Here is a 26,857-nt window from a genome sequence, read left to right on the forward strand (position 1 = left end):
GTCATACGCAAAAACATTGTAAAGGTTCCTCAACATGCGAAATTTGCAATTTTCCTTCTCCACACGATAATGACTGCATTCGAGTTATGTGTGCGAATTGTTCAGGCGAGCATCGCTCTTCTGACTATACGTGTCCAAAGTATATGCAAACCAAAGAAATTTTAAAAATAAAGACACTAGAAAAGTGCAGTATGCACGAAGCCCTCAAAAAGAATAGAGAAAATACTTCCTTCCCTTCCCTCACTGCTAGCTTTGCACATGTGCTTCAACCTATAAAAGAGGTGTCCTCTGTAACCACCACACCAACAAAAATTTCAGCCATCAACAATTCCACAAAATCTAAAAATACTCATAGAACCGCCGACAATGACTTGCCTAGTACATCGAAACAAAACGCAGAGGTCACCTCTGCACCCAACTCATCATTAAAATCTTTAACTAGCAAAAATCACTCATCAAACGCCAACAATAAGCATATTTCCATCAACAAGCCTACATCGATCAATTCAGACTACAACAACGTCTCACATTCAGCTAAAAATATCAGCGACAACTGTACCCAACAAGACTCTTTCTTAAATCCCAAACTTTTCAGTCCAACAACAGCCTCTTTCCTTTCTAACTTAAACAACTCCTTAAACTCGCTTTTTAAAAATATACTGACTTCAAAAATACTACTACCAACACTACTGTGCAATCTAATCCACCTAATCACGAAAATCTCTTTCCAACAACAAGCATTTCCAACAATAATCAATACTCTACTGAACATACTGAACACATGGAAATTGACTCTGAATAAATACGCTTAGCTTTTACTCTCTTTTGAACTATTTAGTACTCAATTGGTGACACTCAGCTTCAACTGACTGCTCATACGAGTTGAAATTCTAGCTCTCTTCTGTTTCCCTTTTTATTTTTTTTCTACATAGATCTTATGATTCCAATATTGCAATGGAATTTAAACGGCTACACTAAAAATTACAATAAGCTTCAATTATTAATACAAGATCATACCCCAGCTATTATATGCTATGTTCGGACCGACAGCGAAAACATGTTTTCGTGGGAAAAAGTGGTTTTCGCACGAAAACTTGTGTTTTCGTCCATGTAAAAACTGTCAAACGAAAACAAGGTTTTCGCTGAAAACTGATTGAAAACTTAATCGATTTTTTTGGAAGACATATTTTGCCGGCCCTAAATTGTCACTTGATATTAGTTTTCATTCCAAATAAAAATAGAGCTGCTGTCACTTGTTATTAATTTGAAAAATGGAAAAACAAAAATATAAAAAAAGAAGTTGTTGGAGTGATAGGGCAGAAGCCGTACTAATTGAATTGTGGCAGAGCAAAGTAAGTGCTTTTCGCGGTTCAAGGAAGAACAGCCACATAGTAGAGGAAATGGCAATGGAGTTGCAGCAACAAGGTGTGCATTTCACGGCGAGTGAAATAAAGTCGAAAATGCACAATCTTTCGCAGAGATATAGGTATGTAATTAAATAAAATTAAGGAAAAATATAATTTTTATATATATATCATGTTTTACAGGAAAGAGAAGACAGCAGTCGGATCAACTGGCGGTTCTCCCTCGCAGTGGCCGCTGTACGATAAAATGAGATCCGTACTGTTGCCGTACGTCAGCTACAACGCAGAGAGCTTAGTGGAGGAAAGTTTTCAAAGTAAGAAACATTTGTTTTGTAATTCAATATTTTATTTATATTTACATATATATATACATTTTTAAAAAGGTTCTACTAACTCGGAACCACTCCAAATTTCGGTGAAAACGGCTGCGTGTTCGACATTTGTTGCTGCATCTCCATTGTCCTCACCAGTTTGCCTGCCATCACCCTCAGCGATGTCGATGTCGTCAAGCGATACTTCTTCGCAACCATTACCGTCTCCAGAGCCAAGTGATACTACGAATAAAAGAAGAAATCATTTTCAGACAATAATTTTAAAAAAAATTTGATCAAATCGAAAACCAGCTTGAGAAAGCAAGTCAAGAATTCAGTGAAACCAGCAAAGAAATTATGGACTTGACGAAAAAAATGGTTGAAAACGATAATAAAAAAACAGAAATGATAGAACAGTACATAAAAGATTAGAAAGAAACAAATGAGCGCTTGCTTGAATTTCTAAATAAATAATAAAATTAATGAATAAGTATAATCTATTTAATAATATATGTTTAAGATAGATATGTATAATTTTATGTTTGAAAAATAAAATTGAATTTTGATTTGTGTGTACAACTTTATAATCTATTTAATAATATATGTTTAAGATGGATATGTATAATTTTATATTTGAAAAATAAAATTGAATTTTGTTTTGTGTGTACAACTTTATCTTTTATTTTGGTTGGTTCTTGTTATTAAAATAAAAAAAAATATAATTTTTGCTGAATTATTAAAAATTAAATCTTATATCTTTTTTTATTGAAATTAATATTATGATTTAACTTAATAAATGCGGTTATTTATTATTAATGCTATTTGTAATAAATAATAAATATATTTTGGTGTATGTTGCACAAAATTTTTTGATACTTTTAGAAATAGTTTAATTCTATTAAATATAATGAATGGAATACTAATTGCATTATTTACCCTATCAAGGTAACCCTTTTATCAGGCAATTCATTGAATGAAATTAACTAATTTCAAATGAAATAGGCTGTTTTCATCTATTTTTTTTTCTATACTTACATTTAAGTTGTATATATGTATATCTTAATTGTAAATTAAACTTTAAGTATTTAAATAAATAAAAAAAGTATTGTTTTAAAAATTAATTTTTATAAATCTATATAATTTAAAATTCCAATATAGACATATAAATATGTAGATAAATGACGAATAATTGTGTAAAATGTGGATATTGTGATACAATATGCACATGTACTTACCGAAATATCTACAAAGTGCTGTCCGAATCATTTCTCCATTAATTGGGTCGTCAGATGCATATGAAATATCACACGGACTCTGGCGTCTAGTCTCCAACTCTTCCAAAGCGCGTAACCATTTAGCGTTTAGCGTGTCGTTGTTATCATTTAAAAAATTGTGAAGAACGCAACATGCTTTTATTATGGAGTTGGCATTCCGTACAGAGTTGTCAATTCCTTTTCCGATGCGTCGAAAGCGGGCCTTGAGGTGTCCAAAAGCATTTTCGACAACTCTACGTGTTTTCGAAAGAGAGTAGTTGAATACCTTCTCACCATTATTTTGATTTACGCTAAATGGATACGGTTTTATTAGTTGTTTGCTAAATCGAAAAGCCGAATCCCCAATAATGAATACTGGCACATTTACGCCTGAAATTTCTCTCGACATTTCGCTTAGTAAAGGACAACTATCCATTTCTTTTTTAAGTGATGACGTCTCATAAATTTGAGAGTCATTACATCGCCCGGGACTTCCTACGTTTATGTAAGTAAACCGGTATCTGAAAATACATTTTAAACATTACTTATGTACTTATGTATATGTATATTGAGTTTTTAGACTTTACTTAGCATCAACTAATGCCATTAAAACGGTGGAATACCATCCTTTATAATTATAATAATCCACAGCTTCGTCAGATGATGGATGAATCTCAATATGGCATCCGTCTGTAAACAATTATTAGAACATTAGCGCAAATTTAAGATTTTATAGCCAATAATTACCAATTGCTCCTAAGCATTGTGGGAATCCAATTACCTCGAAACCAGTCACCAATTCGGTTATATTTTCTCTGTTCAGAGGCAGCATTTTAAAACAGGATGGCTGCAATAATCTCCAGATTTCGGGGCAAAATTCCAGTAAAATTTCACAAACCGTTGATTTTCCTACACCGAACATGTTGGCGATACTACGATACTCTGCAGATGACCCTAAAGCGAATAATGTTATTGCCACTCTTTTTTCGATGGGAATAGCTTTTCGGTAATTTGTATCCTTTTTTTGTAACGGGCGGAGGATGTCACATAATTTATCAAAGGAACTCCGGTCCATGCGAAAGTTCTCTTTAAAAAAAGCAGATCCGTTTCGTTGGCAATCGTGTTCCCAAAACTGATTCTTACGTTGCTGGAATTAATAATATATAGTTGAAAACTTTTACATCAGTAGGAACATATACACACTTTTGTCCAACATGAATTAATCGGCATCCCAAGGTCCTTTATTAAATCTAATACGATTACATGTTGTTTCTTTAACTCAGCTATCTTTTTTTCCAAGGCACGGTGCTGAGTAGTAAGACATTCCAATAGTTCTCTTGAAGAACTGTCGATGAGCAGGATATTTATTTGGCTTCTCAAAGCCAATGCTTTCGCAATTAACATCTTTTTCTCAGAATTCTAAAAAACACGATCTTTAGTAATAATTATAAGCAAATATTAATGATTTCAAAACTTACCATTCTCTTTGCTCAAATGTAAACAAATAAATAAATTTGTGAACTGTCAGTGAAAACTCAGCGAAAACACAAATTGGTCGGTCCGAACGATTTACGTTCCACAACATACAAATTTGTTTTCAAAATGTTTTCAATGTCGGTCCGAACATAGTAATACTCTTAAATGAAACTCACATCTATTTCAACTTGTCGGCTTTTACTCCTACGCAGTACATTGGCATGATTCACAATCTTCCACATATTAGCACAAGTAAAAGAGGCATTGCGATTCTCATTAGAAGAGATATTCCACACAAAATTAATGCCATTCAATCCAACTTGCTGGCTATGTCGATCGAAATTATCTTAGTTAAAAAAAATCACCATTATCTGCACCTATATTGCACCAGACGAAAAATTTAACCAGTACAGACATCCTGCAATTAATCAACCAAGCTTCTACTCCTTTAATTTTCGCTGGTGATTTTAATGCATGGAGTCAACTATGGGGCTCTCCAATAGCCAACAAGAGGCAAATGCATTGAAGATGCTTTACTTTCCTCTAACTTAATATGTTTGAATAACGGATCCGCGACACACTTTTCCACTCACTCCACTTTTTCCCATGTACACACCGACACACTTGTCACAGAATGCGAATGGAGTATACTCGATCACCCGCATGGAAGCGATCACTTCCCCATTGTACTAAAATTGCACCTAGGTTCAACAACTAAAAACCACAAAATAAATAAGGTATTCAAAACTGATTACGCTGATTGGGAGAAGTTTCAGACACATTGCGAGATAAATGGCAATAATACCCCAATATCTGACAACCCTAACCAAGTTGCTTCGGTTGCACCGAAGCTAAATACCCTTCACAGGTGCATTTCTGTTAGTAACTATGTGTTCAGTTTGTATGAAAGCTATATGCTATAGCAATCCGATCTGAACAGTTTCTTCGGAGATTACATTGTTGGCTTAAAAATAATCTATACCAAATTTCGTGAATATATCTCGTCAAATGTGAAAGTTTTCCATACAAGAACTTGATTCCGATCGTTCAGTTTGTATGGCAGCTATATGTTATAGTGCTCCGATATCGGCAGTTCCGACAAATGAGCAGCTTCTTGAAGAGAAAATGACGTTTGCAAAATTTCAAAAGGATATCTTAAAAACTGAGGGACTAGTTCGTATATATACAGACAGACGGACGGACGGACGGACGGACGGACAGACAGACGGACATGGCTAAATCGACTCAGCTCAACATACTGATCATTTATATATATACATTATAGGGTCTCCGATGCTTCCTTCTGGGTGTTACAAACATCGTGACAAAGTTAATATACCCTGTTCAGGGTATAATTATTCGTTCAGCAGCGAATGTTAGCATTCCTCATACAAAGCCAACAGCAAGTTCAAAGAGTGTTCCTTGGTGGAATAAAGAAATCGCTGAATTGCGGGCAAAAAAACAGACAGCTTGGTATGAATACAAACGGGCTCGATCACTAGTCAACTTAATATCTTTCAGGAAAGCCAATGCTCTTTTCCGTCGTTCCGCGAAACAGGCCAAGCGTAAATGTTTTCAGGATTTCACAAGCAAAATAAATCCTTCGTCTAGTCCTAAGTTAATATAGAACGCTTTAAAAAAACTCTCTGGAGTGCCTAGAAATCTAACCATTCAATGCGTAAAGGGGCCAGCAGGTTTGGTAACCAATCCATCCGAAATTTCCGAGTTATTTGCAAACCACTATTCTGAAAGAAGCTCAGATATTTCATTCAGCACACAGTTTCAAACCTCTAAAACCACCACACTGTCCGACACTTCCTACTCTGTCTCCCCTCTTTCTTTTTCTGCTAGACAAATAGAAACCAGCATTTCACTGTCGGAATTCGAGTTCGTTGCATCTACCGTTAAGGGTAAGTCCCCGGGGCAAGATAAAATTTCTTATCCAATTATCAGACATATGCCGAAAAGTCTCAAGCTCCGATTGGTAAAGCTTTATAACAAAATTTTCAATACTGGTGTCTACCCCCAATTTTGAAAAACGTCGTGTGTTATACCAATACTTAAACCACACAAATTCTCCGATGAACTTGCTAACTATAGGCCGATTTCCCTCCTTCCATGTATGGGCAAAATTTTGGAAAAGATCATGGCAAACCGCTTGATGTGGTATGCTCAGCGAAACAAGTTCATATCACCGAATCAAGTCGCCTACAAAAAAGGTCAAGGCACGTTAGATGCTTTAATCCAACTAGAGTACTTCATTACTAACGCTTTGTCCAGCAAAAACCACGTGTCCGTACTATCTCTGGACTTTCACAGAGCTTTCGACAAAATTGGAGCCCATATTATTATTCGACAACTTAGAAAATGGAAAATAGGCCAGAATATGATACGTTTTATTACCAACTTTCTCACAAACAGAAAACTCAAAGACAACGTAAATGGTTTTCTTTCTTCAACACTCCCGCTTTCTAATGGTACGCCGCAAGGTTCACCTCTTTCAGCCTTCCTTTTTATCATTGCTTTCGATGATATTAGTAGGATGATAAAAAATTACAAAGGAGTTGAGCACCAGATCTATGCTGACGATGTTCTAATCTGCACAAAAGTCTCTGACGTTAATTTAGCTCAATCCTTATTTACTAATATACTCGCCAGAATTGAGACTTGGTCACTGGAGTTTGGTGCTTCACTTTCTTTAGACAAAACACATATCCTTCATGTATGTTGGAAGCAAAATTGCAACGATATTTCACTTACCCACAACCAAACTAACATCGAATGTAAAACACAGCTGAAAATACTAGGATTAATTTTTGTCTCTAAGTATAACTTTAATGCTCACTGTAAATATGTCAGAAACTCGTTAATGACACGATTAAATATTGTTAAATATCTCTCGTCTAAGCATTCATTTATTCTTCCGAACACACTAGTCAATGTTGTCAGAGCTTTGCTAACTTCAAAAATAGATTATGGGCTCCCCATCTATGGCAACTGCTCCAAAAGCAGTATCAACCTTTTAAATGCACCGTACCATTGCGCAATACGGCGAAGTCTCCGGGCCTTTCCAACCTCGTTATTAAAAACGATAATGGCTGAATCTGGTTTACCAACTATTCAAAATAAAATTATAGATTCTTCGCTCCCAATTCTTGCGAAAACGGCTGAGAACATCAACCCATTACTAAATACAACTATCACCCATGCCACGAAAAAAACAAAAATTCCAAGAATACAATCGGCTATTTCGAGATGCTTAAGTTTCGCTGCAGAAAATAATATTTTACGTAACGCAACATGCAAATTCACCACACGACATCCTCCCTGTCTGATCAATGATAAAATCTTACAGAATAAGCTTATATTTTTGTCCAAGCAAAACACACCAAACGAAGTCTTTCAACAAACATTTGCGGAACTGGAATCTAATTATACAAATAATGGCTGGAAGTTATTGTTTACGGATGGCTTCAAGTCCATCGATTCCACTTCGTTAGCAGTTGTCACTGCCACAGGAAAAATTATTTGCAATTGGCTTCTCCCCTCAACGAGCTCTGTATTTACCGGAATTATTAAAGGAAAGTTCCTCATCTGTACAGACAGCAAATCGTGTATGTCTGCAATAACGTCTCCTTCCAATCGCAATCCCATAATAGAAGTTATCAGGGACGCGGTCATTGGTGCCCCTCAGAAAATCCAAGTAATGTGGATCCCTGGCCATGCTGGTATTTCAGGCAACCATTTTGCAGACCTCGCTGCGAAAAATGTAGCCAGGACTCCTGCCTTAACATACTATGCCTCATCCAAGCAAGACATTTCTAACCTTATTAAGCACAAAAGGCATCAAAAAAACGCAAGCGAATGGAAAACATTTAAACATCACTACGCGGACATTAACCCAGCCAGAAATCGAATAATCTACTCGTCAACAGTTCCAACTAGCGCAATGAAGACATATACTCAATTAAGGATTGGACACACTATCATAACACACGCCCACTTACTATCGGGTAAAAGCCCATCCATTTGCCCCCTTTGCGATGACACCGCTTCTATCAAACACTTACTCACACTCTGTCCGATGCTTCACCCAACAGCCCACAACTCTGGCAACATTGATCTCATAAAACTACTAAGTGAACCTTCAGAAAAAAACGTTATGATTGTTTATAGATTCTTAAAAACCAACGATTTGTTAAAACATATTTAAGCAACTTACACCTTTACTAACCCTTAGCAAATAGAACTTTTTACCTAGTTATAATTACAAGACGGCTGAAGGCCTCGTAGCCAGTGCTGCGTTTATGTATTTATATAATAAAACTCTTTTTGTTATATGAATTATTATAAATAAAATAAATAAATAAAAATTCGGTACCCTGATCACAAACAATTTTTTTAGGTATTCCCGCAAGGTTCATAAATGTTTTTAAAGCTGTGAGCACACAAACGCTTGTTCTTGATGGTAATGTATAGCCTGTCGCATATTTAGAAAATTTATCGAGGATGGTCCAAATACATTTACTATTTATAGTATATATGTCAATGTGCAAAATTTGAATAGGTTCGTTTGGTGTTTCTGTAACTTGGAATTCTAATTGTGGTGGGTGTCTATCGTATTTCAGTGTATTGCAAATTTCACAATTATTTAAAGTTTTATTTATTATAGATTGCATAAGGGGAAAATAATATTGTCTCTTTAAGTATTCATAAACTTCGGTAATTCCTCTATGGTTCCTATTTTCGTGACAGGTATGAATTAGTTCAACATGTTTATCATTGTCAGTTACATCTGATAGGATTTTAGTGCATCGGACGATACGAAATTGTTTTCCATTTGAAAAGTAGTTTGAGTATATCAGTTGAATAGTTCTGAAAATTGGTTCATCGGAGAAGGTGGCAGTTAGTTTACCTGAGGGTATAAATTTTTTGAAAATCTGAACTATTGTGTCTTGAGAAAATTCTTTTTCTCTTATAGTTCTACGTTGTTTATTTCTAAAGATGGTTTCAGCAGTCATACTGCGTTTTTTGTCAGATATTTCTAATAAAAGTTGCAAGTTCAATTCATTTAAAGGTTTTTCTGAAATTGGTATGCCATCATTCACATTTTCCTTACATGAATGTATTGTAGACAGTTCTTCCGAATCACACAAATTTATATCAGCAGTTTTATCATGGTCTAATTTTATCCTGCTCAATGCATCTGCGTTACTGTTCAATTTTCCTTTTTTGTATACGATCTCGTAGTCATACTCTTCCAACTTCAGGCGCCATCTCACCAATTTCGAATTGGGCTCCTTGAGACTTATTAGCCATGAAAGTAGTCTGTGGTCAGTAATTATTAATATGGGCGGAAATATTTGGTTGCCCACACTATGGCTAAAAGCCCTTTCTCAATAGTGGAATAGTTAATCTCACTCTCAGAAAGAGTCCTACTTGCGTAGCAAATAGGTTTGTCACTACCTACATATGTGACATTGAGAAAGCGCAATTTTACTTGCGTCTGTTGTGAGTAAAAATGGCTTTGTGAAATTAGGGTATTGCAGTATTGGATCGTTCATTAAAATGTTCTTGCATGTTTCGCAAGGTTCTAGGTATCTGGCGTTTAATGTTATGCTTCTGCCCTTTTTTAAGCATTCTGTCATTGGTTTTGAAAGTCTTGCCAGGTTCGGGATAAACTTCCTATAATAACTAAGTAGGCCTATGAACGATTTTATTTCACGATTAGTTCGTGGTATTGGAAATTTCTGGATAGCTTCTATTTTTGTCGGATCCGGTTTTATGCCTTCCGTCGTAACTACGTCTCCTAAAAAAGCAATTTATTTTCGCATAAACTCTGATTTGTCCATCTGGACCTTAAAATTATAACATCTTAACTTTAAAAAGACTTTTTCTAGATTCTCAATATGTTCCTGGAGGGACGTCGAAAATATAATAATGTCATCTAAATACGCTAGACAGATTTTTCCAACCAAATCATTTAGGACATTATCCATAACCCTCTGGAAAGTTGAGGGTGCGTTTTTTAAGCCAAAAGGCATTCTTACGTATTCGTAGTGACCCCCTTCCACAGTAAAGGCTGTTGATATGTCCCGTGGATCCATTTCAATTTGATGAAAGCCACTTGCTAAGTCCGAAGTCGAAAAGTAAAGGCATTTGCCCAGTTTATCCAAGATCTCAGATATGTGGCTGACCGAGACGGGTTTCTCGTTCAACTTTCTGTAGTCAATGACCAGTCTCCATTTCGTCTTCCCCGATGCGTCCCCCTTTTTTTGAACAATCCATACTGGTGAGCTTCATGGGCTCGGCTCCAACGTCTCTGATATCTGTCTTCGAACTTCCTCTTTGTGAACGAAAGGATATCTGTAAGACCTAATTCTGTGTTTTATTTCATTTGCAAACGTCAACTTTTCGTCCTCTCTATAAAAGATATCACTATATTTAGTACATAGTTTATGCTTTTCTTCGCCATTCAGATGTTCCATTTGGAGTAAGTCTGATAAATTTGCAATTCTTTCACTGTTTGATTTGCAATGCAAACGAGTATTAAAGTTGTTAAGTTCGACGAAGTTTTCTGAATCATACGAACTTGTTTTCAGGGGTTGCTCTAGGAAAATTGTTTGGTCATTCCCCGTGGGATTAACTAATTCTATTGTACTAAACCAGTCTTTCGCAAAGTATATGCCTGGAGAAATAAATAAGCCGTTGTCCAAAGTTATTGTATTTATCATAATATCTCCCTCCTTAGAATCAACTGGCAGTTTTACGATTTTTTTCGAATTTGCCTCTATTGTGAATTTATCAGAGGAAAAATTTGGTTTCATTTTAAGAGGTATTGTAATATTATTTGTAATTATTTGGGATAGAGCTTTCATTTCGAAGACTTCTAAATTCGTTAATATTATTCATCTCATTCCTATTTATTATCCTACTAAATTGAGTGCTTGGGCTAGTTTTAAATTTGTTTATGCCCTTTTCAAATTTTGAAAATCCACTACCGGTATCCATTTCTGGTTGAGGCTGTGATTGCCTCCAATTTGTTTGTCTAGAAAAATTATCGAAGCGTTTGCTGGTTTCAAAATTTGAAAAATTCTCGCGGTGTACTTGGGAATTTTGAGGTAACAAATTACAATTCTGATTGTTTGAATTTGGCACAAAATTATTGTTATTAACATAGTAAGGTCTGGTTGAAAAATTAGAATATCTTTTAGGTTGGTAATAATTTTCTTGTCTTGGTGCATTATTTACAAAATTTTGTGGATATTTAGGATATGGATTATATTGGTAATTTGGTCTCCATTGAGGATATTTGAGTTTATTCTAATTGGACCTAATATAATGAATATTCTGTTCTCTGATGCAGTAGTCAAGGTCAATCGACAATGATTCTGGTCTCATTGCTCTAATCGTAGATCCCATAGGTTCCTGTAAAGCCGACAAAAATGAATTTAGGCGCATTTCAGAAAATAGATTTCTCTTTGCATTGCATTACATTAGTGTCGGAGTCATGGATAGATAAATTATTAGATTTCCATTATTTAGCTGTAATATTTTTCAATCGGTTTGCCGTATTATTTTAAACAATGAAAATCTCTAATTAGGGATGTTTCTGTGCTTTTATCTGAATAATGCGATATCAAGTTTCCTCTGATCTCATCCCAATTGAGAGATGCGCCATTCATGTTTAAGACTTCGTTGGCTTGATCATCTATTTTATTTCTTATGGCCCTCAAGAGGATTAGTCCATGAGGAGTGTTATCTGCTCCCCTAATGTGAAGAAGTATTTATTTCACATTACTAATGAATTCGTGGAGCAATCTTGGATTACCATCAAATTTGGGTAGATCCTTGATTGCATCTGGAATTCTAAGTGAGTTAAAAATGTCGATATTATTCATGTTGTTACTATTAGTTGTCGTTTGAGTCCCTGATATACTTGGAACTTCTGTATTTGAAAGTATATTAAAATTTAATGTAATGTCCTCGGATATAACGGGTAGGCTTCTTGACTTATAAATCTTAAAACTTTTAGGATATGGAAAATATCTAGATTTACTACCCATCAAAAATAATAACTAGTTTTATTTACATAAGAAAATTTGATTGATTTGATGATAGGAATTTGGAATCAAATAATGCCTACACAAAAATAATTTAATTCGTTTTTTTTTTTAATATATACATATATGTAATTCATTTTTTATTTAACTTTTCCACTTCTTCCTTTTTAATTTTATTTATTTTGACAATGTACGTTACATTTTCTTTTAAGTTGTAAAGATTATATTTTTTAATGATCTTTCCAAGTGCTTATAAATAAATGGATGAAAAATTTTTCTTTTGAATTAATATATTTTTATTTAATTTTTGTTTTTAATTTCATCTATTTTCGCAATATATGTATGTACATATGGAAACTTTTCTTAAAAAAAAATTTTTTTTTTCGTAATTCAATAACTCACTCATTTACTTACAGAGCCCCTATGAGAATTCTACGCATGAGGGATTTAGGTCCTTTCTCCAACGGTTGTCGAGTATTTCCACTTATTTTCCTTGTAGCCTTATACCAATATGCTCTTGATATTTGTTCTCCGTCCAATATTCCTTCGTATTTTTGAACAGGCGGCCCCTTATGTGGTCCAAGGATTTAATTATTAACAAAGATATTATTTTGTTAGCAGTTTTAGTTAAGTTTCAACCCGAACGCGCCGTGCATATGAACTATTTTGCACAAATTTACAGGGAAGAACCGAAAATAAAACAACAAACTCAACCAAAGCAATTTGAAATTCTCATGGATTTCATGAAGGCGCACCCCGATTTATCGAAAGGATCACTAAAAACAACAGACGCCAAAAGTACCTCCAATAATTTATGGAAAAATTTAGTCTCCCATTTAAACGCAGCTGGGCCACCATTGCGCGACATTGCGGGGTGGAAAAAGGTAATTCCAATAATTGCTCAGATAAATTATAAATGTGATTAAATGTAATCAATTAAAGGTTTGGGCAGACTATAAGATTCACTTAAAGGCAAAAATGCGACGAAACTAAAATAATATTTCTGGAACTGGAGGTGGTCCCTCACTTTTCATACCCTTATCACAGTTAAAGCATCAAGTGAGTGAGTTATTGTCAATAGAGGAATCAATAAATGGAATGAGTGGTACCTTGTCATTCGGTGCAGCTACAAGCAGCATGTCGGAGGTAAATGCAGACCCTACCGAACCAAATACACAAAACAGTGAACTACCACAATGTTCCAAAGTGGCATGCACACTAAAGGGTTGCAAGAATTAATTCACGCTATGAATGCAACAGAGAATTTATGAATTCATCTCATAACTCGAGTTGAGCGCCGACGCTGAGTTGGAATTATGTGAATGCAGATACAGAGAAGACATTGTGAGTTGTTGTTTATCGCTAGCAGGTAGACTCAGCTCATTTATCTCATAAACAAACCCAACTCACACTCATATCATCAACCAGCAATGAATGCAAAGCGTTAGCGTTCGCTTAGTAGTGGAATAGTGTGTGATCGTCACTTACTGTTATGTGAATTCATTGTTTCTCTAATTCTTTTAACAGAACAGTGTGCACCCATAGTGTTCAGCTAAGCAAGCAAATAGAGAAGATAAACGGAAGGGTTTTCCCCACAACATGTTTGCCTGCATTGTACTGGCCGTAGACGCTTAACCGAGACAGTTTATTAAATATTTAAATTCGTCATTTGTTTTGTGTATACGGAGATAAAAGGGGGTAAAATAGTTTTGGCAGATTTTTATTTTAATATTTCATATTTTTCATCAAAAATAATGGATGTAAGTAATTGACCGCGAAATTCAGTGCAATTGTTTGCTAATATTTGCCATGTTGTAATACAATTTACACCTGTGTCTCTGTTTTACAAAAATAGGTAACATTAGATGAATCTGCATCGTCAACCCAGTCGACGCCTGTACTAAGGCAGCAGCTTAATGAAATTAAGGATAATATAGTGAAAGGGAAATATACAGTGGTTACTGAAGCTGGGAAAAGCAAGGTTTGGGAAATTTTTGGCAAGGTTGAATAGATTTAAAAAGAGTTTTTTTTTTCAATTGTTCCAAAGGACAGGTTTTAGTTCTAAAATATTTATATTTTTCATAATATTTTGTTAAATCTATTAATCCCTAAATAAACTTTATAAAAAATTGCAATAAAATTGAATATTGGAAACATTTTTTTTATCCATATTCGTATGTAATTATCTATGCGTATTTACATACTTCTTTCTAGTCGTACAACTAGAATAACTCGAGTTAACAGTTGTTAATTCACACGAACATCATTCACTCATCCAACATCCTTCTTGCACAGAATTAATTCACACCAACAGAATGAAATGCTTTGGTAGACCAATTCTACAGAGAGTGGATCGTTACTTGTGAGAGTGCTATGAGTTGAGCGAACTCGTTGTTCTTCTCACTAATGAGACTCGGTCCTTATTTCACCCAAACATGAGAATTCATTTTTACGTTGTGTGAGTAAGTGCAAGTTGAAATTTTTGGACAGTGACTCAAAGTTTGTTTTTTGCGTATTCATGCAGCCCTTTAATGTACACCTCACAAAAAACAGCAGACTCCTCTTAATACACCAGAAAATTAACTACCACAATGTTCAAATGTGACGTACCCACCGCGCAAAAAGCAGCAGACTCTGCTTGAACAACAAGTCGAAAACCAAATTATATTCCACAATAACTCGATTAAAGTGTTAAACGATATAAATTTTAATATAAAAAACATTTTTAAAATATTGAAAACAAGAAATAAATTAGAAAAACGGAGACTAACCTTTGAAAAGGAAAAATTTCTATATAAACAAAAAATTGATGAACAATAATTGAGAAACTGGAAAATGTGAATTAAATAAATGTATAACTGCGAGAAGTAGAAACAAATTTAATCTGTAATTATATAAATTTAATTTTCCTTATTACAATGAAATAAAAGACTGGATTTATTAATTTGCAAATAGTTCGTTTTAATTAAGTTGAGTTAGGAGCATTTATCGTATTTGTTTTAATATCGTGCCTAATGTTTTTAGCAATAGTAATAAAATTACCACTATTAGGTAAATCTATATTAGTGGTGGAAAATTCTTCTGGCTCAGTGTAATATCAATTGGTACTTCTACCTGGTACAAAAGGCATATATTGTGTAGAGCGCAGCATACGTTCAAAATTTTAACGACTTTTTCAGGCGCGTAATGTAGCTCTCTTGCAGATAACATGCATCGAAATCTCCCTTTCAATACACCAAACACGCGTTCAATTAGTGATCGGCCTTTTGTAAACTGTTGGTTGAAATAGAGTTCATCAGAACGTTCTGGCGCATTCCTATATGGTGTTAGCAGCCAAGGTTCAAGAGGATATCCGGAGTCTCCTATAATAATAATAACAAAATCATATACATAGTGTTGCTGAGAGATGTTGATAATTTTTTTTAAAACATCAATTTAATGTAATAATATATAACAATTTTATCTTATGGCGATTTAGCCGCCATAAGTTATTATTACAGTTATAAAGGGTGATTTTTTAAGAGCTTGATAACTTTTTTTAAAATAAAAACGCATAAAATTTGCAAAATCTCATCGGTTCTTTATTTGAAACGTTAGATTGGTTCATGACATTTACTTTTTGAAGATAATTTCATTTAAATGTTGACCGCGGCTGCGTCTTAGGTGGTCCATTCGGAAAGTCCAATTTTGGGCAACTTTTTCGAGCATTTCGGCCGGAATAGCCCGAATTTCTTCGGAAATGTTGTCTTCAAAAGCTGGAATAGTTGCTGGCTTATTTCTGTAGACTTTAGACTTGACGTAGCCCCACAAAAAATAGTCTAAAGGCGTTAAATCGCATGATCTTGGTGGCCAACTTACGGGTCCATTTCTTGAGATGAATTGTTGTCCGAAGTTTTCCCTCAAAATGGCCATAGAATCGCGAGCTGTGTGGCATGTAGCGCCATCTTGTTGAAACCACATGTCAACCAAGTTCAGTTCTTCCATTTTTGGCAACAAAAAGTTTGTTAGCATCGAACGATAGCGATCGCCATTCACCGTAACGTTGCGTCCAACAGCATCTTTGAAAAAATACGGTCCAATGATTCCACCAGCGTACAAACCACACCAAACAGTGCATTTTTAGCCATTCAACCAGAAATGAGCCTCATCGCTGAACAAAATTTGTCGATAAACACATTTCGAACCGAACACTGATTTTGGTAATAAAATTCAATGATTTGCAAGCGTTGCTCGTTAGTAAGTCTATTCATGATGAAATGTCAAAGCATACTGAGCATCTTTCTCTTTGACACCATGTCTGAAATCCCACGTGATCTGTCAAATACTAATGCATGAAAATCCTAACCTCAAAAAAATCACCCGTTATATACTCACCAAGGATTCGTTCGCTTCTATTTCCATTTTCGTAGTTCGCCCTCAAACTTTCACGTTCTCCTGAGAGGTTCCATACGTGGGAGTCATGCGACGCGCCTCCAAATTTACCATTTACTGCCCTTATCTGCATTTTTTGATCACATATCTAAAAAAAGTTTTAGGTCATTGCACTGGAATCAATATATGTACGTGTATATTATTGTATTTATGAATGTTCTTACCACCATTGCATTTATGCTGTGATTAAGTTTACGATTAAAAAATAAGTGTTCATTACATGATGGTCGTATCAACTGGATGTGCGTCCCATCAATCACTTCAATTACGCTTGGAATTCCGGACGTCAAGTAATAGGTTCTATTTGCTTCAATTTTTTCCTCAATGGTCAAGGGAAACATGATATGCTTTGGGCACAGAGTTTTCTCGATGGCACCGCAGACTTCCAAGATGCATCGGGAAACCGATTGTTGGGCTAGCCCTGAATGCCTATCTTGGCCGACCGAGTGTTGATACCCGCCCTGTGCGAGAAACTTCAAGGTTGTTGACAGTTTTACAATTTCTGGAATTGATGTGGTCCTTTCAGCGACCATATAAAAATTCATGCTTATTGAGGCGGAAATTTTGCATGAAGCTAAAAACACAAAATGTCTAGATGTTAAGTACATTTTAAACCCACAATTTTTTACTAACCTTTTATCGCTTAGAGGCATAATGTCCGAATTATATCGAATATTTCTACAATTCAATTCTCTCCTAAGAATAATAATGATCCTGTATTGTATAAAATTTGGTAAACAGGAAGTAAGTATCAATTACAATTGTTGCAATGTTTTAAATTTGATGAGTCAATAAAAATAATAAAGTACAATAAGAAAATAAATTTAATGATTTGTTGTTATTGTTTTATTAGTGTCTTCTGGGTTTTGGTGGGGGTTGATGTGACGATATAACTCGTTCGATATAACCTTGTATGTATGTATATATGGGAGGCTTATCCCACGGTAGTTGTCCTGTGTGTGCGATCTTCCTTTTTGTGCAGAGCACACTTAGGTTCAAATTATCGGACAGGCTTCCATCAGACCATATCATGCATAGAAGGTGAAAAGTTTCAAGCGCTTTTGAAACACGATAAATAGTTAGGGATGCGCAATTTTAAATCACCCCAATCACCTGTCGCGAAAAAGACTTATTAATTGCGAGTTACGAAAAAGGCGTGCGTTGGGTTATACGGTTCAATTACAATAGAAATCTATATTTCACTTAATCTAATTGCTAAGCCTAAATCTTAAAACTAACGGCTTAAGCTAGTTGTAATATAAATATGTATTAAAAGGGGTAAGTATAATCATCTTCAACTTTCTTTCAATATTGTAACAGATTATGGTAAGTAGTAGAGTAGTAGTAAGTATTTTATAATAGATTTTCTTAATTTAATTTTTTAACAATTCAATATTTTATAATTTTTATAATTCAATATTCTTAATTTTAGGTTTAAATATATATATATTGTCGCTTGACGCAACACCGGCCACCTTGACAGGATCAGATTCCTTCAATATCCAGTGGAAGCACGCCCAGTTTCTGTATGGGACGCCTAATTGTGCCCGTCTTGGTTGCTATGTCTGCGACTCGCACCTTGCGCTCTTGCCCTTCGACGGTTGCGACGACGCGCCCTAGTACCCACTGTTGCGGCGGCACGTTGTGCTCGTGGATGAGAACGAGGTCGTTTAGCTGCATATTGCGTTTGGGGTGCAGCCGCTTGTTGCGCTCCTGAAGGCCCGTCAGGTATACTTGGGACCACTGTCGCCAGAACTGTTTCTTGAGACAGCAAACAAGTTGCCATCTCTCGCAACAATGAACTGGGTCCACTGGCACCTTCTCTGGGGGTAATGCCCGCAGGGAGCATCCTATTAGAAGATGCGCTGGTGTGAACGCCTCGCCGTCGTTGGGATCTTGGCTCAGAGGTACTAGGGGGCGAGAGTTGAGGATGGCCTCCACTTCGGCCAACACTGTTGCTAACTCCTCTGCTCTGAGTAGCGCGTTGCCGGTTACTCGAACGATGTGGTGTTTGGCGGACTTCATCGCGGCTTCCCATAATCCGCCGAAGTGCGGCGCCCGTGGTGGTATAAAGATGAAGCTGCACCCTTCGTCTGCTGCGAATCTCTTCAGGTCTGGACCCATTGCTAGAAACGCCTCCTTCAATTCGCACAGCTAGCGGTCGGCGCCGACGAAATTGGTGGCGTTGTCGCTGAATCTCTTCGTCGGCATTCCTCGGCGACCAATGAACCTTTTTAGGGTGAGAATAAATGAATTAGAAGATAGCTCCGAAACTAATTATAAATGTACTGCTTTGGAAGTAAAGCAAACGGGTGGTCGACCGCGTATTTTTAACGTTGTGTATATCGAACCACAAAAATCTACGCCACATATAAGAAAGGGTCGTAGTGCTCGAAGTCTTTCGACTGGCAAATTTCCCATTATTTGGTTTTGCAACTTCGGCTTGTAATGAAAACAATGTATACAGTTTCTTACGGTTCTACTGCAAGCTTCTCGGGCATTAATTAGCCATATGCGTTCTCGAAGAAGCGCAACCAACGCTTTAGCCCCAGCGTGGTGATTTCGAATATGCAGGAATCGTAAATACGTTATAACGAAGTGCGAACCTTTATTTAATAAAAGCGGAAATTTGGCATCGTATGGGAGAGGTGCATTTAATAGGCGACCTCCTACTCGGATTAATTTGAATGACAGCGACATATCAGAGTACTCATGCAAAAATGGGTTGAGTTTTTGCAAGTTTGCGGGTAGCGTAGTACCTTTATGCAATTTTTGAATAACATCAGAAAATTCTGAATGTTGGACCACCTGTGCAATTTTTAGAAAACTCAAGTTTAGCTCTTCTGAAGTCAGATCTTGTCCCCTGGAGGATTTTGGTGGTCGCCTGATCCATCGTAATATATATGCGATCACACGAAGCAATTTTTTATGAGAAGAGAATTTTTCAATGAGGTCCAATATTGAATTTTTCTCAGCAGTCGAAATTAATGTAAATGCAGTTTTCTTTTTCTCTAATACTTCGTCTTCTGGTGAGAGCTGGTTATTAATTGGCCATAATGCAGGGTCTTCTAGGACCTGTGGACTGCGAAAACATATTGAATTATTCAATTTGTCCACGTTACAACCCCGAGACACTTGATCCGAAGAGTTTTGTTTTGTTGGTAAATGCCGCCAATGTACTTCGTCAGTCAACTCTTGGATTTCGGACACTCTGTTTGCGACGAAGGTTTGTAGTGAAGATGGATGTGTTTTAATCCAATGTAAAATGATTTCAGAGTCTGTCCAAAATGTAATATTTTCGAAATGTCGACTCAACATAGGCGCTACTCTTAACCATAATTTCGAAAGAAGATGTGCTGCCGAGAGCTCGAGACGCGGAAGAGATTTGGTCTTCAGCGGAGCCACTCTAGACTTTGCAGTAAGCAGCATGCATTTAATACCATTAGCAGATTGGCTTCGTATGTATATGCAGCATCCGTACGCCCGGAGGCGTCGGAGAAGCCATGTATTTGGCACATGGCACTCGACTCAACGTTTACGTAGCGAGGAATGCTTATCGATGAGAGCTGCATTAGGTTGGCTTTAAAGTTCTGCCAGCTAGTGTCAAGGCGCAATGAAATCAATTCATCCCAATCTAGTTTTTGGATCCAAAGCTCTTGCAATAAGATTTTTGCTTTGGTAACTAGTGGAGGATCAAAAAGGCGAGCAGAAACTAACAATATGTTTCGTTTAGTGGCTCGCAGATCATTAAAATTGTCATCTAAAACAAATCGAAACAAATCCTCTTTCGGCAACCAATGGATTCCTAACGTTTTAGTGGAACTTTTGTCATTGAAGCTTAATGACTTTTCAGTGCAATCACTGTCGAAAAATTTAGGGTGGTTCGAAAACCACTTCGTTAAGGTGAATCCTGCCGAGTTTAATATTTTAATTACCTCACTTCTCAAAAGATCTAGAGACTCAAAATTTTCGGACCCTGTTAATAAATCATCAACATAAAAGTCTCTTTTGATGGCCAATGAACCGAGTGGATATTTCATCGTATTGGCATCACTGAGCATTTGCAAACACCGTGTTGCGAGAAATGGAGCAGGCGCAGTGCCGTATGTTACGGTGTTAAGACGAAAAATTTGAATTTGCTCAGAAGGATGCTCTCTCCACACAATAAGTTGACAATTTCTGTCTTCTTCATGCATAATTATTTGACGGTACATTTTAGTAATGTCCGCTGTTAGTGCATACTTATGTAATCGAAAACGAAGAAGAGTTGAATATAATTCTTCTTGGATGGTTGGACCTTCCGTCAAAAGTTCATTCAACGCCATTTGAGTTGAAGATCGACTCGAGGCATCAACTACAATACGTTTCATATGAATGACCGAGTAACTTATGGTCAGCTTTAAAAGGCATTCTGACTTGAAGCCGTCCTGAAGGCAATACTTGAGTTGTATTTACGAAAATTTTTTCACACTCTTGTTGCTCTTGTGTGAATCTAATGTCATTCGATTCTGAAGGTAATTCTTCTAGAGCCTAACATTTTTGGACTACTGAATCTATTGACGTGAAGTCTTCTTCAGCTTTGCATAATGTGCTATGTAATCTGGGACGTATTTGCGTTTGATACAATCCATCCTAAAAGGGTTTTCTGAAGTGTTGGTTGGTTAGGACCATTTTTAATTTGGCCAACAGCTAAAAGGTCGAAAAATGTTTCAGCACCCAATAGGACTTTTTTAGATTTATGGAATTCAGGATCCGCCAATTCAATATTGTGCGGAATTTTCCAGCCATTAACATTGATGTTATGGTATGGATGATTTGCCGAAATGCATCGCATTACCCAGAACTCCGCCGAAAGTTCAAAATTATTTAACCGCGACTTGACAAACGCGTTTAGTTTTGACCCCACTTTTGTATTGGAATTGCCAATTCCAATTACGCTTAATGTTTTGTGCTGACGTCGAATCCGCAACTTCTGTGCCAAGTCCTCCGTCATAAAAAGTTGACCTGGGAGCCTGAGTCCAGCAAAGCTCTCGCAGGCAGGTAATCTCCACAGCTGGTCCTCATTAAAATGACTGCTGTTGCCAACATTACCCGATCCGGCATACTCGCAGTATGCATGGCATGTGTGGTGGATGGTTGCGGATGAGGTGCAGCTGGGAAAGACACTGGATATTGGTGCAACAGTGTGTGATGCGATCGATTGCACACACGACATCGATCCGCTCTGCATTTGGAAACGGTATGTCCCTTACGCAAGCAATTTATGCATAAGGGTACCGATTTGACGAACTCGAACCTCTGCTGCACCGGAAGCGCCTTGAAAGTGGGGCAGGCAGTCAAATAGTGGTCCTTGGATTTGCACTGCAGACAAAGAGACTGCCTCGTATTTGCTGCAACTAGCGCCGATTTGGTCCTGTCCATATGTTGTTGTTTTCCATGACTCGCACTGCCTGTTGGTATGGGCTTCGTCCTTGAATTTGATGCTCCTTCTGCTGATAGCTGCTGGAATCTTCGATTTAGGGTGGCTTCACATTCTTTCCACAGTGGTAGCTTGTCATAATCCAGCTGTTCCTCCCATTTGGATCTGGTAGCTGAGTCGACCTTTGTCATCACTATGTGTATAATAATAGCGTTTGTTATATGTTTCTCATCGCCCAGCGAAAGCAATGAGTCATACATCGCTAGCACTTCGTCAATCATTGATCGCAATGAAGGAGCGGATGGCTTTGGGATGGTTGGCAGCTCAAAAAGTTTAGATATTGTATTGAAGAATATCAAACATTTATTATAATACACTTTTTTGAGACTTGCCAACGCTTTCGGGTAATTTTCATCCGACATCTGAAACGCTTTAACTGTTCCCAAAGCCTCTCCAGATAGACAATTTACCAAATGGTTAAATATCTGGGATATTTGGATCATTATGAACCAAGCTCTCGAACAAACTCATAAAATTTTTGAATTCGGAATATTCTCCCTTGAATTTCGGCAAATTCATTTTAGGGAGCCTTGAGCTGTGAGAAGCTACAAAAGATGTTTCGATAATTGACGTTCTATTTTTGGCTAAAATATTTTTAATTATTGATTTCGTTTCAACAATTATGTCCTCTAACTCCCCTCGGGCCATGTCGTCTTCATCAATTTCTTCAATTTTAGATTGGCATTTCATTAGCTTTTCACTATGTGAATTTAATATGTCCAGCCGACATTCCAATTCAATTGGATCTAACGACATAGTTTTTTCTAAAAGGCCCGTCTTTATTCGCAAAATACTATTTTTCGCCACCGTCCTTTGACGCTTTAACGACTTTAAGTCGATCAACTCCTTACTTGGAGAGAGGTTGGCGATAGTTGGCTTTGGCTTGCTCATTTTTGCTTGTTTTAATTAAATTTCCGAAAAAAGACTATAACGGTTGGCAACAGATATATCATGAATCGATAATGAAAACGAAAAATGAAATGTCGATTCCCAAATATACGAAAGCCAAACCAATAGCAATAAAAGCTGGCAACAAATATATTTGGAATCGGTTACGAAAACGAGAAAAAAATAATATCGATTCTCAAGTATACGAAAGCCAAACCAATAAATGCGCAAAATGAGCAATAGCACAAAGAATTAATTTAATCGGAAAATGTCCGACCGAAAATCGACAAAAATTGTGAAAAAACACCGATACTTGCAAACGCGGATCGAAAAAAATTGGGAAAAACGAGATAATTTAATTTTGTAATTAATAATTTTTTCACCTTTATTTCAAAATAAAGGGCTACCGCGAAATCCCAAAATCCCTTTGATTCACTTCAAATTTATACATTTAGATGTAAACATACGTGGGGTTCAATTGTATAATATATGTATATATTGTTATATGTATATGTACGTATGTAAGAATGTCAATATAGTGAAGAAAGGGAGAGCTAAAAATTGAAAGTGTGCACTTTGTTGTTTATTTGAATTTTCGTTTGTTTGCACCACTTTCTATAATCCGCACTCGTTACCTGGTGCGTCGGCTGTTTGCCGGCGCTCACTTCCCTTTTGCACAGAATGCAGTGGCAGCTCATTCCCGCGACGGTAGCGGCGTTGATGGCAGCAGCGGTGGGTTGATGGCAGCGGTGACGATGGCAGCAGCGGTTTGGTAGCGTTGACGCAGCGTAGCAGCGGCGATGATGGTGTTGACGCAGCGGCAATGTTGGTGGTGATGTAGACGTTGATGGAGATGTAGCAGTATTGGAGACGAAAACGTTACGTTATGTTTTCCTCTATTGCGGCACTGGACACGGCACTTTTGACACAACGGACACTTAGTGGCAATTGCGGTTTTAGCGTTTTTTTTTTACATTAGCGTTAGACCGGCACTTTAATAATTATTATTTTGTCACGAAACTGTTCAAACGCTTTGGTAGGAATTTTTGTGTGTGTTAACACTGCCACCGCTTCCTTATGCACACAATATATGTATTTGTATGTAAGTATTTCTTGCTTGTTTCTTTTTCACTATACACTTGTACTCTCTTTAATTTGTTAATATGTATTTATATGTTTTTCATTCCAGCAACTACACTGCACAGGTTTCTTCTTCCTTTATTTCTTTTTATTCCTTTGTTTTTTTTTTTTTTGAAATTTGGTGGCACAGTTTTTGCACACACCTTTTATCACGAATGTATGTATATTTTTAGTATTAATTTTCCTCTTTTTTTCACTTTTTTTTTAAGATTTGCCGCTGTACATAAAACTTCACTCACTTCACTTTATATACATATGTATGTATGTACATACAAGTACTTATAACTTTTTGTCTTTGATGTTTGTATACTCCTATATTTTGCTTTTTCAGCTCTTTTGTTTTTTTTTTTTTTAATGTGTTTAAAGACATAACACGAGTGTTATATATAGGTATTATATTTTATATTATATTTGTTCACCACTTTCCCTTCGCCGAAAGCCGAACACCGAAAACCGAGATCCGAAATAAATTAAACACAGGTAATTGGTTTGAAATTTAGTAAATGTATTTTAGTGTTAACTTTTTAATTACGCACTTGTCCCTGCTCGGGCGCCATGAAAAGTTTCAAGCGTTTTTGAAACACGATAAATAGTTAGGGATGCCCAATTTTAAATCACCCCATTTACCTGTCGCGAAAAAGACTTATTAATTGCGAGTTACGAAAAAGGCGTGCGTTGGGTTATACGGTTCAATTACAATAGAAATCTTTATTTCACTTAATCTAATTGCTAAGCCTAATCTTAAAACTAACGGCTTAAACTAGTTGTAATATAAATATGTATTAAAAAGGGGTAAGTATAATCAACTTCAACTTTCTTTCAATATTGTAACAGATTATGGTAAGTAGTAGAGTAGTAGTAAGTATTTTATAAAAGATTTTCTTAATTTAATTTTTTAACAATTCAATATTTTATAATTTTTATAATTCAATATTCTTAATTTTAGGTTTAAATATATATATGTATATATTTTCGCTTGACGCAACAGAAGGTGATGTACCTTGTCAATTCTTCTTCATATTTGAATAGCTCTTCCGGTAATCCATCGGCAACTGCCGCTTTGTTATTCTTCAGGTGGGTAATTATTATTCGAACCTCATCATAGTTGGGCAATGAAACATTATTCTATCGTCAGCGATTGGTGAATCGTTTTCGCCATCTCCATATGTTACAGTTTCACTGCTGTTCATCAGGCTGCGTTATGTTGAAAAATGTTGCTCTAATGCGGATTGTGGCTAGACGCTCATCCACCGGAGTCAATGCCAGTACTCGACGAATAAGTCTTTCTCCCACCACGAAATCCGCTGTAATAAATATCATACGGATCTATTCGTCTCCGTTCTTTTTCCATCCATCGCATTTCTTGGACGGCGGTGATGACAGCCTTTACTTTTACAAGGAAATAAAACTCCTGGGCATCGGCATCTTCCCAATTTTGAGAAAGGATATTTCAGGTGCATGCCCTTAAAGCATAATCCTTATAATGTTTGCTGTGGGGTCTTTAAAGCAAGGGTGTTGTTTCTTTTTCATTGGAGTCTCTGCCAGTCACTAAATCTTTTATATTTTGTATGTAGATTAAGATATACATATAGGGTTATGTATATATAAATGGTCAGGATGACGAGAAAAGCTAAAATCCCGGTGCTTGTTTGTCTGTCCGTCCACCCGTCCGTCCGTGCAAACCGTAACAAAAATATTACGAATTCTTAGATGGAAGTAATCGGCTGCTGGCATGCCCACAAAATGTTATTAACATAATGTACATATCTCCTAAACTTCTAAAGCTATAACAACCAAATTTGTTCAGCACAAATATTATTAGAATAGTATGGAAACGGAAGAAATCAGCGAATGAGCCCGCCCACTCTCCATAAAACGGTGCTGTTAAAAACCACTGAAAGAGCAATAAATTAGTAACTAAATACACCAGAGACATCACAGACAATTTAGCACCTGAGATGGTATGAGAAAGCTTTTCGGCAGCCACTGTGAAAATTAGAAGATAAGTGTGGCATCTCCCATTTTTAGGTTAAATCCCATATCTCGGGACCCAACCGATGGTGTGAAAATAGAAGAAATCAGATTACAACCACGCCCACTTCTCATATAACACAATTTTAAATTTCGTTTGTGTTGTGTTTGTATTTATTTGATTATTCAAATTAATTATTCATTACAATTACATAAGTATTAAAATAGAATACTATACAATACCGAGTATAAGTAAATGCACGTCTGTACTCGACGGTAGCGCAATCCAGAAGAAGGAAGTTGCGTTTTACAAAGTTTTACAAACTGACAGGGTTGACAACTATTAACACTGAAATCCAGTGTTGTACATTTTTAAGTTCATATCACATCCCCCTTCTTAATTATAGACTAATTTATTTATTTCTAAAATCAGGAGCTATGAAACGAGTAACCTGTTGTCGTGATCGGTTGCTTCTATGAA

The 26,857-nt window shown here is 36.4% G+C and overlaps 3 protein-coding genes across 4 annotated transcripts in view; 1 reads left to right on the forward strand and 2 right to left on the reverse strand.

Annotated features, from left to right (window-relative positions):
- Nucleotides 1-26,857, forward strand: part of LOC125777744 (uncharacterized) — a 380,915-nt gene that overhangs the window by 221,050 nt on the left and 133,008 nt on the right. The window lies entirely within an intron of this gene.
- On the reverse strand, nucleotides 1,740-4,265 carry LOC125775362 (uncharacterized). Its single transcript, XM_049445875.1, has 5 exons — nucleotides 4,132-4,265; nucleotides 3,676-4,075; nucleotides 3,516-3,618; nucleotides 2,911-3,449; nucleotides 1,740-1,918 (listed from the first exon to the last, which is right to left on the reverse strand). The coding sequence occupies exons 1-5, from the start codon at nucleotides 4,156-4,158 to the stop codon at nucleotides 1,740-1,742; spliced, it is 1,248 nt and encodes a 415-aa protein (XP_049301832.1). The 5' UTR covers nucleotides 4,159-4,265.
- Nucleotides 17,103-24,601, reverse strand: LOC125775435 (uncharacterized). Of its 2 annotated transcripts, none has more exons than XM_049446059.1 (2): nucleotides 17,532-24,601; nucleotides 17,103-17,472 (listed from the first exon to the last, which is right to left on the reverse strand). In XM_049446059.1, the coding sequence occupies exon 1, from the start codon at nucleotides 21,266-21,268 to the stop codon at nucleotides 20,291-20,293; it is 978 nt and encodes a 325-aa protein (XP_049302016.1). In that variant the 5' UTR covers nucleotides 21,269-24,601; the 3' UTR covers nucleotides 17,103-17,472; nucleotides 17,532-20,290. Both variants share the same exon structure in this region, with proteins under 2 accessions (XP_049302016.1, XP_049302017.1).

The sequence above is a fragment of the Bactrocera dorsalis genome, chromosome 1, assembly GCF_023373825.1.
Source record: "Bactrocera dorsalis isolate Fly_Bdor chromosome 1, ASM2337382v1, whole genome shotgun sequence".
In the NCBI taxonomy this organism is placed as follows: Eukaryota; Metazoa; Arthropoda; class Insecta; order Diptera; family Tephritidae; genus Bactrocera; species Bactrocera dorsalis.

Bases quoted from the DNA above. Each gene is read 5' to 3' on its own strand.
- LOC125775435 (XM_049446059.1), bottom strand. From the start codon at position 21,268: ATGAAACGTATTGTAGTTGATGCCTCGAGTCGATCTTCAACTCAAATG.
- LOC125775362 (XM_049445875.1), bottom strand. From the start codon at position 4,158: ATGCCGATTAATTCATGTTGGACAAAA. The intron at 3,619-3,675 runs GTAATTATTGGC...AATTGTTTACAG, and splicing joins ACAATGCTTAGGAGCAATTG to ACGGATGCCATATTGAGATT. The intron at 3,450-3,515 runs GTAAAGTCTAAA...ATGTATTTTCAG, and splicing joins ATGGCATTAGTTGATGCTAA to ATACCGGTTTACTTACATAA.